Raw genomic sequence first — 13,332 nt, 5'->3', positions numbered from 1 at the left:
AATTAACAACCACAACAGATACTTGGCAGCAAGGTGAAGGCACCAAGTGCTTGCATAACAGATTTAATAAAAATTTACCTCCACCCACCTTTTGTGGGCAAAGAATTCACACACATGTTAAAAAAAGGAGAGGAATCTTGCTTTTAAAGGATTGTAAAATTCACTCCAAAGGCATTTTCTACTTTGAACAACCTGATCACTTCAGTCTTTTGAACAGTTAAGACTTATAACAGGTACACTTCCTGGTAGCTTACTGTGATGTTTTACATTTTAATACATTTGTGCTTTATATATCCTAGTACACACTAGGAAACTGAAGCTCAGAAAAGCTAAGAGACTATCCTAAATCCACAGAGATGGCAAAGAGCAACACAGAATAGGAATTCACACCCAATGAGCTCTGGCTCCAAAGGCCACAAGGTCCCTGTTTTGAATCAGGGTTTTGACATGGTCACGATGGCAGTGATGCCCCTGGTAGCTGGCCAGCATCTGGACTGCAACGGGAGAGGAACCACCGGATGGCAGAGACTCGCTAAGAAAAAAGACCCTACGACAGCTCACCAATGATTTCTGTAATGGATACATGTTAAAACTAGAATATTTTTAACACACTGAGTTAAATACAATGTATTTTAAAATCTACATTTAATTTTTTTACACAGCTGCTAGAAAATGTCAAGTTACATACGTGTGACCTTCATTTCCCGTTGGACAGCGCACAGGTCTGGACGTTACACAGAACAGCTCTGACACACGTGTGGCCCTCTTCTGTAAGTCTGTGCGACAGCGTACCACCAGGACACTGAAGTACCAAGACCATGGGTGGCCCTTCTAGTAAGATATTATGTACGACCTTCCTGCTGTCACATTTCCACTGAAGTACCCGGAGAACAGCTGGAAGACTTGGGCCGACACTGGACTCCAGCAAACAGGCTACCATCTGCTGCCCACGTGCTCCCTGCAGCTCTACTTGGGCATTCAGTCCCTTCACGTCCTTTCCTGAACTGAACTGTCTGCTGCTGCTGGGCGGCACAGGGGTCCTGACGGGGAGTTTATCAGGCTAAATGACGTTAGCATCCGCCAGAATGAAACATGATTTGAAACGCTGTATGTACACACATATATGCACATTAGAGATTCAGCAGATTAAAACGCTCCAAGGGAAACTGAAACACAGAAAAACAAGCAGCCTGAAAAACCAGCCCGATCTAATGAGCGACCTGACTCTGCAAAGAAGAAGACTGAGGGGAGGAACTTTTTAAATTTAAAGATCTTTCTTTTTTGCCATGCTGTGAGGCTTGCAGGATCTTAGGGATTGAAGCTGTACCCTTGGTAGTGAAACTGCAAAGTCTAACCACTGGACAGCCAGGACAATTTGGGGAAAAAAAAACTTCAAATTGCTGGTGCTTGGCTATGTGAAGAGTTCACAATTAATTTTCTACTTCAACAAAACTGGAGGAATAAGTGGTATTTTCTACCTTCAAAGATACTGCCACCAACCTGTATAATACTTGTAGTTCACCATCAGTTATTCTCAAGGTATTAGTAACTTTTTAGAGTTGTTAAGCTACTGGGAAAACAAAACAAATATTCACCCAAGACTGTGTTTTTTAAAAATATAATTTACTTTGCAGTGAAAAGGTACCATCTTTTCCTGTAGATCATGAAAAGGACTCCGAAAACATATAATCCTGTCCTTCACGTAATTGTACATATATAAAACTATACTGTTTCTCAGAGAACTAATAATATCCCAGTAAAGTTAAAATTAACACAGAAACTGAGATAGAGGGAAATGATTGATACAAATAATCTGCATCAAGGTTGGGAACAGGTTTTGTCTCATGCTTCTCAGTTACTTTAATCCCAGTCCTAACCGCTTTTGTAAGTTTTCTATGTTTATTTTGGCCAAAAAGCAGGTTTCTTCAAATCTAAGATGAAATCTCCACACATAAACTAAATCAAAGTATGGCTCTTCTCGCGTCAGAAGCTTGGAAATTGCCTGACCGCGCCCGCCCCCAACAAACACTCCATAAGCCACTGCTGGGCTGCACCTCCACATTTTCTGTGGAAGTTGTAATTCCCACACCCAGGATCTTGTCCCCACATTTATTTTTAAAACTTTCTATGTATAAAGTTAAGAAAATCTAGATATGATTTTCATTTCACTGTTTCCTATGTATAGTTTGGATTTTTACATTTACTCATGTCACCAGAATATGAAGAAACAAACGGAATTCACCTTAAACCCAAATTGCTTCCTTCTAACAAATGGCAACATACACACTTTGCTTTGTCAAGGTAAGGGATCACCCACTACAACAGTGCTTGGCACCTGAATATTGGCCCTTTTAGTAAAGGAACCGTCTTCACCTTGTGTTAACTGCAGTCAATCTTTATTAAGACAGACATTTTTTTTCTAATTCATACCAATTTCTTAACAACTCTAAGCAAAGAATTAAGGAAAAGGAATTTTTAAGATTTTCAATAAATGACTTGGCTTTCTGCTAATAGACTTTCACGATGAGCTTCTTGCTTCTGGCTGACAGCTGGAAGAGAAGTTCCCACAGCAGGAGTGTGGCAGAAGCACCACGGGCAGGTGTGCAACCCAAAGCTGAGCCACATCTGGGCGCCCCAAGCTGACACAACGCCAACCCCACCGTACAGTGCGTGAGACCCAGCCATTCCAGTCATGCTGGCCAGGACAGTGGTGGTAAAAAGTGGTTAGGACCAGTGAAACAGCCTGCAGTTACAACCAGGGAAAGCATCTGTTGAAACCAGACAGTCCAACAAATAAATACAGTCAAATTCATGCTGGAACAATTACATCACTGCTCAAAATGAAAAAGGAGAGGATTAGGGAAAGCAAAAAAGGAAAAAATGAAGGCAAGTGAGAAAAGCGACACTGTTCACCTAAATAAGGCCTTCAGAGCGTGGAGCGGTGGGGACTTGCCCGAGGCACTCACCGGCTGAGCAGCGTCTGCAAGGCCCCGAGCAGAGGCGCCCGCAGCTCCTGCGCCGCCTTCTCCCCGAGGTGGGCCAGGCAGTCCTCCACGGAGCTGTCCGGGTTCGCGGGGCTGAACACGGGCGAGGTGTGGCGGTCGAAGCCTGTGCTGGCGAAGGCTGAAGAAGCAAAAGGTGCACCCTCATGAATGAGCAGGTGAGAAGTTGTGCTATAAGCCCAGGGGGTTAGGATGAGGACTACTGGGAACCATAGCATAGTATAAGCCACTGAAAACGTCAGACGATCGTTACTGGGCATTAATCTTTCTTTCAAGAGGCCCTATTTAAAGATTTTCTTAAAGAAAGATTTTTATGGAAAATCTCAGTTTCAAGAGAAGAAAAGGGCTAACGTGACATGTCAAAATGCGCAGACCAGTTTTGTGAATGACTGCAGACCCGTTCCAACCAAGATGACAAAGGAGAGCCTCTCCCAGCCCATCACCCAGGGGGGTCTGACGATTTGTTTTCACCTCTAGAAATGTGGCTCTTCTTAAACCAGATTCTCATCAGTTTTTCCACCTCAGAGGACCTCGTGACCTTCATTCTCTTTCAGAGCAAACTTTTAAACTCACAGTCATGCACTCTGCCCACCCACAGAGCCAGCCCCTCCTCCATTCCTCACTCCCTGTTACACAGACGCAGCCCTGCTCTGACTGCAGTAATAATCCATGCTGGTCCAGGGAGCAGACAGGACATATAACCCCTGGTTGTGGGGACAAGCGGCGTGCTGTCCCGGGAATCTGCCCTGCATCCTGTTTGAAGCATCAACCAGTTAAATGTAAGGAAAGGAAAATAAAAGAAGATTAACGTTAAGTTTCTAATTTTCTATAAATTTATACTTATATTCTTTCCTTACTAACAGGGAGCTGATTTATAGACATGATTTCTATTTCTTCTTTTTAAAAATTACTGGGCAGGGAATTCCCTGGTCCACTGCTGCTGCTGTTAAGTCGCTTCAGTCGTGTCCGACTCTGTGCAACCCCACAGACGGCAGCCCCCCAGGCTCCTCTCTCCCTGTGATTCTCCAGGCAAGAATACTGGAGTGGGTTGCCAATTCCTTCTCCAATGCATGCTAAGTCGCTTCAGCTGTATCCGACTCTGTGCGAGCGCACGGACAGCAGCTCACCAAGCTCCGCTGTCCACAGGGTTCTCCAGCAGGAATACTGGAGTGGGTTGCCAGTTCCTTCTCCTCCTTGGTCCACTAGTTCCAACCAATACTTTCACTGCCAGTGGCCTAGATTTAGATTTGATCCCTAGTTGGAGAACTATGATCCTACAAGCAGTGAGGGGAAGCAAATCAAATCAATCAAATCCCATCAATACGATCCATTCATAATCCAATCTAATCGATCTGAATTAATCCCATCAATAAATCAAGTAAATCCAGGCAATGCTACTGCACAATTAGTGTAACACAGTATGTTGCCAACATAACTCATATGCACTGAGAAGCCAAAAATGCATGTGATTTTTTATTAAAACATCTGCTCTACTGCGGTAGCCTGAGAGCAGACCCACAGTGTCTCTGAGGTGCCTGCTGCCAGCTCCAACCTGCTCTAGCCACCCTATCTCACCTGAGGGGGAGGGGAAAAAACCCAGAAATCGGCGTGAAGTTCTCAGTCCAGAGGCATAAGCCCACTGAAGACTGAGATCTACCACAGGGTCCCAGAGAGCTTCCCCCTCCCCACAGCCCACCACCACCTCACTAAACACTAATTTACAACAGTCCCTGTTATTCAGTCAAATCAAATCAATCCGATCCCATTCCATCAAATCAATCAAAATCAAATCACTCAAATAAGTAAATAAAATCTTATCAAATCAAACACGTGGGTATGTGTGGATGACCCTTGAAAACACTGCTAAGTGACAGAAGCCAGTCACAAGCTGCTGCTCAGTGTGTGACTCCACGTACATACAGACCCTGACAGGAAAATGTATGGAGACAGGAAGCAGATTAGTTGGGGGATGATATGGCTGGGGGAGCGGGGGCAGATGGGAAGTCACTGTTACCTTCTACAGGGTTTCTTTTGGGGATGTGAACAATGTTCCAATTTTAGACTGTGGTGATGGCTGTACAATTCTGTGATTATACTAACCACTGAACTGTGTACCTTTAAATGGATAAATTTTTGGTATATATCTCAATAAAGCTGCAAAAATTATTTATGGAAAGTAAAGGAAGATATAACCCAGGGCTGCTCTGGTGGTACAGTGGTTAAGAATCCGCCTGCCATGCAGGGGACATGAGTTCAATCCCTGGTCTGGGAAAATTCTACATGCCACAGAGCAACTGGGTCCCTGCTCCGCAACTGTAGCCTGCGCTCTGTAGTAAGAGAAGGCACCACAGTGAAGAGCACGCCTTCTCACCATAACTAGAGACAGCCTGTGTGCAGCCACGAAGACCCAGCAGAGCCAAGAGTAAAATAAAAATAATTAAAAAAAAAAAACAAACCCAAATGCTTCTCTCCACAAATAAGGGAAAGACTGAGTAAATCTTCGTTTGATATATGGATTTTTAAAGTTTACGATTTAATGTTAAGCACAAAGTCTGTGCCATAAAATCACAGGCACAGTGCTGCGACCACCATCTACAGTACATCCATGAGAAGGAAGGCAGCACACTGACAGCTCTCTCTCTAACGTTATTAATATAAAGATAACAAATCACACTGAACGGAAAGTACCTTAACATGACTGTTTAATCCAATACTTAACACCAGAAAAGGGTCCATCTCATCTGCTGCGTATATTTTAGAAACTTATCAATATAAACAGATCCCCCAGGAAAGGAAAAGGTACCTTCTAGTTTCACCACTATAATCCTAGACCCAAGGAGTTATGTAATGCTGTGAACACTTGACTGTAAAAAAACAAATGAAACCACACCAACAGAGCCACTAATTAACTAGGAAATAAGAATAAAGAGACCTTCAGAAATTTCTTTGTCCAGGGATTTGAGCTCTTCTTCAATTTCAGTTTTAACTTTTAATAAAACTTCTTGATCCAGAGATTGTGAAACTGTATCTTGCTGAACCCCTGAAAGCAACAAGAAAGGTTACAGAAAACATTAGAACATGGATAGGATGTTTAAGCATTAAGTCAGAAAGTACAAAATCAAAACTCATTATCATGGCCAAGGGCTAGGAGAACTGTAAAAATGAGGAGGCTGAGGCCAGGCAGGTTGCACCACTAGCCCACCCCTGGAGGAGCCGTGACTGGAGCTCAGGCCTCAGGCCAGTGTGAGGACAGAACCACCAATTCAGCCTGCATCCCGTCTTCCGGTTGGGCTGCTAGGAAGAAGACAGCTCAGAAACATTTCTGACATAATAGAGAAGAAAACCTGAAAGGTTATCATGTTCCCTTACCTTCGTATCTTCATGCAAACTGCGTTCCAAGAGAAGGCCCATGATCAACAAAGCATTTGTATCTTCCAACTTAGGAAAACCACGAACACAACCAAGTGTGAGGCAAAAGCTACTCTCACGCAGTAAAAGGAAAGAAGGGCTTGGTCTGTAGCACACAAAGGAGAACAGAGGAAGCTAACCAAAATAAAACTCAGATCCTCAAAAGGGTTTCTGTCGTGGGAAATATACAATTCCTTAGGTATTTGTACCAGAAATGCAACAGAAAGGATCCCCTCATGGTCCCGGTTAATATATATCTGGTTAAATGACATTTGATTGAACATTTCTGCCTATGTAAATATCTTAGTTGAAACTACATAAATAAAAATTTTAAAACATTACCTACAACAATATGCTACTAAGCAACCGATGGATCACTGAAGAAATCAAAATGGAAATAAAAATACCTGGAGACAAGTGAAAATGGAAACACAACAACCCCAAATCCATGGATTAAAGATTTATAAGACCTGAAACCATACAATTCTAGAAGAAAACAGGCAGTATACACTTTGACATGGATCTCAGCATTTTTTTGGCTATGTCTCCTCAGGCAAGGGAACAAAAGCAAAAATGAACAAATGGGACTTCATCAAACTAAAAAGCCTTCGCATGGTGAAAAAAACCATGTGCAAAGTATAAAGGCAGCCTAATGAATAGAAGATATTTGCAAACAATAACATCTGGCATATATAAAGAACACATACAGCTAGACATTAAAAAAAAAAACAACCAAACAGAAAAGCCTCAATTTAAATTGGGCAGAGGACCTCAATAGGTATTTCCAAAGAAGACACAAAGATGCCACCAGGCACATGAAAAGATGTTCAACATCACTAATTACCCGGAAAATGCAAGTCAAAGCCACATTGAGATTAACGCCTCACACCTGTCACAGCATCTATTACCAAAGAGGCAGTAAATAACAAACACTGACAAGGTGGTACACTGTCGTGAAAATGGAGATGATACCTGTGGCTGTTTAACTGATACAGTCAATACAGAAACCAATACAGAGGCTCCTCAAAAAGTTAAAAACAGACCATCATAGTATCCAACAATTCCACTTCCAGATATCATGCTAAAGAAAATAATTCAAAAAGATCCAAGTGTGTGTGTATATATACATGGCTTCCCTTGTTGGCTCAGCTGGTAAAGAATAGGCCTGCAATGTGGGAGACGCCGGTTCGATCCCTGGGTTGGGAAGATCCCCTGGAGAAAGGAAAGGTTACCCACTCCAGTATTCTGGCCTGGAGAATTTACACACATACACATACACACACACACACACACACACATCCCCCAAAGAAATGCAAAAAGGCAAAATGATTGATTGCCTGAGGAGATACAAATAGCTGAGAAAAGAAGAGAAGCAAAATGGAAAGGAGAAAGGGAAAGCTATACCCATTTGAATGCAGAGTTCCAAAGAACAGCAAGGAGAGATAAGAAAGCCTTCCTCAGTGATCAATATGAAGAAATAGATGAAAATAATAGAATGGGAAAGACTAGAGATCTCTTCAAGAAAATTAGAGATATCAAGAGAACATTTCATGCAAAGATGGGCACAATAAAGGACAGAAATGGTATGGACTTGACAGAAGCAAAAGACATTAAGAAGAGGTGGCAAGAATACACAGAAGAACTATACAAAAAAGATCTTCATGACCCAGATAACCATGATAGTGAGATCACTCAGCTAGAGCCTGACATCCTGGAATGTGAAGTCAAGTGGTCCTTAGCAAGCGTCACTATGAACAAAGCTAGTAGAGGGAATGGAATTCCAGCTGAGCTATTTCAAATCCTGAAAGATATTGTGAAAGTGCTGCACTCAATATACCAGCAAATTTGGAAAACTCAGCAGTGGCCACAGGACTGGAAAAGGTCAGTTTTCATTCCAATCCCAAAGAAAGGCAATGCCAAAGACTGCTCAAACTACCACACAATTGCACTCATCTCACACGCTAGTAAAGTAATGCTCAAAATTCTCCAAGCCAGGCTTCAACAGTTTGTGAACTGTGAACTTCCAGATGTTCAAGCTGGATTTAGAAAAGGCAGAGGAACCAGAGATCAAATTGTCAACATCCGATGGATCATCAGAAAAGCAAGAGAGTTCCAGAAAAACATCCAGTTCTGCTTTACTGACTACACCAAAGCCTCTGACTGTGTGGATCACAACAAACTGTGGAAAATTCTTAAAGAGATGGGAATACCAGACCACCTGACCTGCCTCCTGAGAAATCTGTATGCAGGTCAGGAAGCAACAGTTAGAACTGGACATGGAACAACAGACTGGTTACAAATAGGAAAAGGAGTATGTCAAGGCTGTATACTGTCACCCTGCTTATGAGTACATCATGAGCAATGCTGGGCTGGATGAAGCACAAGCTGGAATCAAGATTGCTGGGAGAAATATCAATAACCTCAGATATGCAGATGACACCACCTTTATGGCAAAAAGCAAAGAAGAACTAAAGAGCCTCTTGATGAAAGTGAAAGAGGAGAGTGAAAAAGTTGGCTTAAAACTGAACATTCAGAAAACTAAGATCATGGCATCCGGTCCCATCACTTCATGGCAAATAGAGAAACAATGGAAACAGTGACAGACTTTATTTTCTTGGGCTCCAAAATCACTGCAGATGGTGACTGCACCCATGAAATTAAAAGACACTTGCTCCTTGGAAGAAAAGCTATGACCAACCTCGACAGCATTTAATTAAAAAGCAGACATTACTTTGCCAACAAAGGTCTGTCTAGTTCAAGGTATGGTTTTTCCAGTGATCACGTATGGATGTGAGAGTCGGACTATAAATACTGAAACGGATGAGATGGTTGGATGAGTCTGTTTCTGTTTTGTTACATTTGTTCATTTGTTTCGTTTTTTAGATTCCATATATAAGTGAAATCATACGGTATTTGTCTTTGTCTGACTTCCTTCACTTACCATAATACCCTCTAGGTCCATCCATGTTGTCACAGATGGCAGGATTTCCTTCTTTTTTAGTGGCTGAACAGTTCAGTTCAGTCGCTCAGTCGTGTCCGACTCTTTTCGACCCCATGGGTCCCAAGGCCTCCCTGTCTATGACCAACTCCCTGAGTTTACTCAAACTCACGTCTATTGAGTTGGTGATGCCATCCAACCATCTCATCCACTTCAGTGTTCTTGCCTTGAGAAGCCCATGAACAGTATGAAAGGCTGAACAGTATTCCGTCATGTATGTGCGCCACACCTTCTTTATCCATTGATTCGTCTGCTGATGGACACTTAGGGTGTTCCCATGCTTAATTATTGTCAATAGTGCTGCAGTGAGCATGGGTGTGTGTGTATCAGTTCAGCTCAGTTGCTCAGTCGTGTCCAACTCTTTGCGACTCTTTCAGACCCTTTGAACTGAACCTAACTGAACTGTTCAGCCACTAAAAAGAATGAAATCCTGCCATCTGTGACAACATGGATGGGCCTAGAGGATATCATGCTAAGTGCAAGAAGTCAGACAAAGACAAATACCATATGATTTCACTTATAAATGGAATCTAAAAAACAAAACAAGTGAACAAATATAACAAAACAGAAACAGACTCATAGAGAACAAACAGGTAGCTACCAGAAGGGAGAGGGGTGGGGATGATAAAAAAAAAAAGAATGCCGATTAGCCTGCTTGTGGCGATCACTTCACAATCAATGTTTATATGAAACCATCACACTGTACACCTTAAATACATGCAATTTTTGTTAATGATTCTTAATAAAGTTGGTAAGTTTTTAAATTACATAAAACAAAAACAATCTTATGCAAAATTTCAAGACAATGTATCCTATGAGGAGGGTAGTCTTTATAAATTCTCGTCAAGCATAAAAATCTATCTTGGCGTATGGGCTTTTTGTTTTATTCTGGTAAAATACACCTAACAAATTTTACCATCTTTATCATTTTTAAGTCTACAGTTCAGTGGTATTAAATACATTCATAATGTTGTGCAGCCATCACTGCCATACACCTCCAGAACTCTTCATTTTGTAAAACTGAAACTTCAGACCCATTAAACAGTAACTCTCCATGACCTCCTCTCTTCAGCCCTTGACAACCATCACTGTGCTTTTGCTATAGAATTCTGACTACTCAAAGTACTTTACCTAAGTGCAATCAGACAGCGTTTGTATGTCAGGGACTAGCTTAGTTCACTTACAGACAGACTTATAATAAATTAAAGTTGGTTATAATTAAAACAGGTTTTCCTTTTTAAAGTAATTTGTAGTTCAGATGGCTCTACAATGGCACTAATATAATTACACTAGTCAGTAAAGTGACTTCTAGAATATATGCAACATTATTAAAATAAGGCAAACACAAATCAGAAAATTATTGTGGGTCGATCATTTCTTTCGAAGAAATTCTCTCTCTTCCTTCTGGCTTTCTGGAAGGCATCTCGATAGAAGGGAAGGAAAGCTTTCCTGCCAAGCACTCCAGTTCATTACCCAGGACCTCAGGCAAGGAAAACAGCCTTCTTGAACCTGTACTGTTACTGAAACAGGGAAACAATACCTGCCACAAAGGGAAGCTGTCAAGGGCAAAGAGATAAGCAAGTTAAGTTTCACCACATCAAAAATGCTCAATAGAGGGCTTCTCTTGTGGTCCAGGGGTTGAGTCCGCCTGCCAATGCAGGGGACGTGAGTTAAGTCCCTGGTCCAGGAGGATGCCACGTGCTGCAGAGCAGCTGAGTCCGTGCGCCCCAAGTGCTGAGCCTGCACCTAAAGCCGGTGTTCTGGGCGAGGAGCCCAAGCACCGCGACTGGAGAGCAGCCCCCCGCTCACCGCAGCTAGAGAAGAGCCCGCTCAAGGCACCAAAGGCCCAGCACAGCCAACAAATCAACATCACTTAAAAAAAGCGCTACCAGCACTGTTTATAATAGCCAGGACATGGAAGCAACCTAGACGTCCATCAGCAGATGAATGGATAAGAAAGCTGTGGAACATACACACAATGGAGTATTACTCAGCCATTAAAAAGAATACATTGGAATCAGTTCTAATGAGGTGGATGAAACTGGAGCCTATTATACAGAGTGAAGTAAGCCAGAAGGAAAAACACCAATACAGTATACTAACGCATATATATGGAATTTAGAGAGATGGTAACAATAACCCGGTGTACGAGACAGCAAAAGAGACACTGATGTATAGAACAGTCTTATGGACTCTGTGGGAGAGGGAGAGGGTGGGAAGATTTGGGAGAATGGCATTGAAACATGTATATCATGTAAGAAACGAGTCGCCAGTCCAGGTTCGATGCACGATACTGGATGCTTGGGGCTAGTGCACTGGGACGACCCAGAGGGATGGTATGGGGAGGGAGGAGGGAAGAGGGTTCAGGATGGGGAACACATGTATACCTGTGGCGGATTCATTTTGATATTTGGCAAAACTAATATAATTATGTAAAGTTAAAAAAAAAAAAAAAAAAAAAAAGCGCTACAGACAATGACCCCACTCACCACCCCTTCCAAATCTCTAAACGTTGTTAACATTGCACAGTGTGCACAGAATCAGCTCACCATGGATTTCTAATTAACGATGTTCACACAGAACCTGCTTTCAGTACACTCCAAGTCTGGACCAGCAGGAACAACCTTCAGTTTACATAAAGCCAAAGCATCTGTTTTAACACCAGCAGTTAGTCTTGTTCTCCAACCGCTGCAACAGAGAACAGCCTAGGGCTTAATATCAATTGATCTAAAACTAAAATGTATCTTTTCCTGAACACATGTCCAACAGAATTTAATTAATTTATATCAAAAAATGCAGAAGAAAAGTTAACTTTTTAACTCTAAGGGTACACTTCACAATAAATTCGTCTGAGACATTTCACCAGGAAGCTACAGTCCTAAATACCAGAAGGTCCCTGGTGTTCTACCTTTCCCAACGTGACCTATCTCTAAGGGACTTAACTTCAAACTTTCTCCAGGCTCAAATAATCTCTGCCATGCTCAACAATGTAAGAATTTTGGTCAGTCACTGCCATGAGCTACAGCGAACACAGTGCTTTTAACAAAAATTCTTCAAACATAATTCCACAACAGAAGCAGAGTAAACACCAGGCTGAAAAGCTTGAGTCAGCCCTTTAAGTTATGCAAAATCATCTCAAACTCAACATCTGCTAGCTTGCTCCTGACCTGTCCTTACTCAGAAACAGACTCTTGCCAGTCAATACAGCCTGCCAGGTAAACTTTTTATAAGGTTTCCTCACATAAGAGGCAGTCCCTCCATTCCACACATTCTAGAATTTATCCTCAAATTAAGCTGGATCATCAGAAAAATCCCCAGACAGTATCAACTATCTGTTTCAACTGAGTGCACTTTAGTGTCATTTCCTTAGCTTTTATCCAGAATTCCACAAAAAGACAAAAGTTTTGAAATGTAACACTGTATTTGATATTGACAGTTTTTACTGCATTTCTTTGTGTCCTATGTAATAAAGCTCTATGTGAAAAACAATTCTCTTAAAGAATAACATTCCCCTTAAAATAGCATAGCTTCTTCTGGGAACTAAATATAGTAGTTCCCTTTGTGGTTTCAGCTAACCGCATCAGCCACGGTCCCAAATACTGCACAGAAAATTTTAGAAACAAAATTCATTAATTTTACACTGCACACCATTCTGTCTAGTGTGATGAAATCTGGTGGGGTCCTGAGACCTGAGTCATAGCCAGCATGTCCAGACCATGTAAGCTACCCACCCATTAGTACAGAACACGCAGCGTCTGGTGGTAGGCGGCCCCACCCGAGAATCCTGGAGCACACTCCCATGGACAGGGGGAGCTACTGCCCACCTCCACTTTGCTTTGGCTTTGCCTCAGAACCAAGTTCACTGCTCAACGCTGAGATGACTGCACAGGACCCTACAGACAACGTACCTGTGATCCACTGCTC

At 42.1% G+C, this 13,332-nt stretch overlaps 1 protein-coding gene across 9 annotated transcripts in view; it reads right to left on the bottom strand.

Moving 5' to 3' along the window:
- BCL2L13 (BCL2 like 13) overlaps positions 1–13,332 on the bottom strand; it is a 51,179-nt gene that overhangs the window by 19,002 nt on the left and 18,845 nt on the right. For all 9 annotated transcript variants that reach the window (XR_011566815.1, XR_011566817.1, XR_011566816.1 and 6 more), the window contains exons 3-4: positions 5,935–6,042; positions 2,967–3,123 (exon numbers count right to left, since the gene is read on the bottom strand). Coding sequence is in view for 6 of the 9 variants with exons in the window: in XM_070790363.1 (XP_070646464.1) it covers positions 2,967–3,123; positions 5,935–6,042 (265 nt within the window). In the remaining 3 variants the exon portion in view is untranslated. The remainder of the gene's footprint in view (positions 1–2,966; positions 3,124–5,934; positions 6,043–13,332) is intronic.

Source organism: Bos indicus, chromosome 5 (genome assembly GCF_029378745.1).
Source record: "Bos indicus isolate NIAB-ARS_2022 breed Sahiwal x Tharparkar chromosome 5, NIAB-ARS_B.indTharparkar_mat_pri_1.0, whole genome shotgun sequence".
Taxonomy (NCBI): Eukaryota; Metazoa; Chordata; class Mammalia; order Artiodactyla; family Bovidae; genus Bos; species Bos indicus.
Note: the sequence above shows the minus strand (reverse complement) of the source record. Positions and strands in the feature narration are given on the sequence as shown.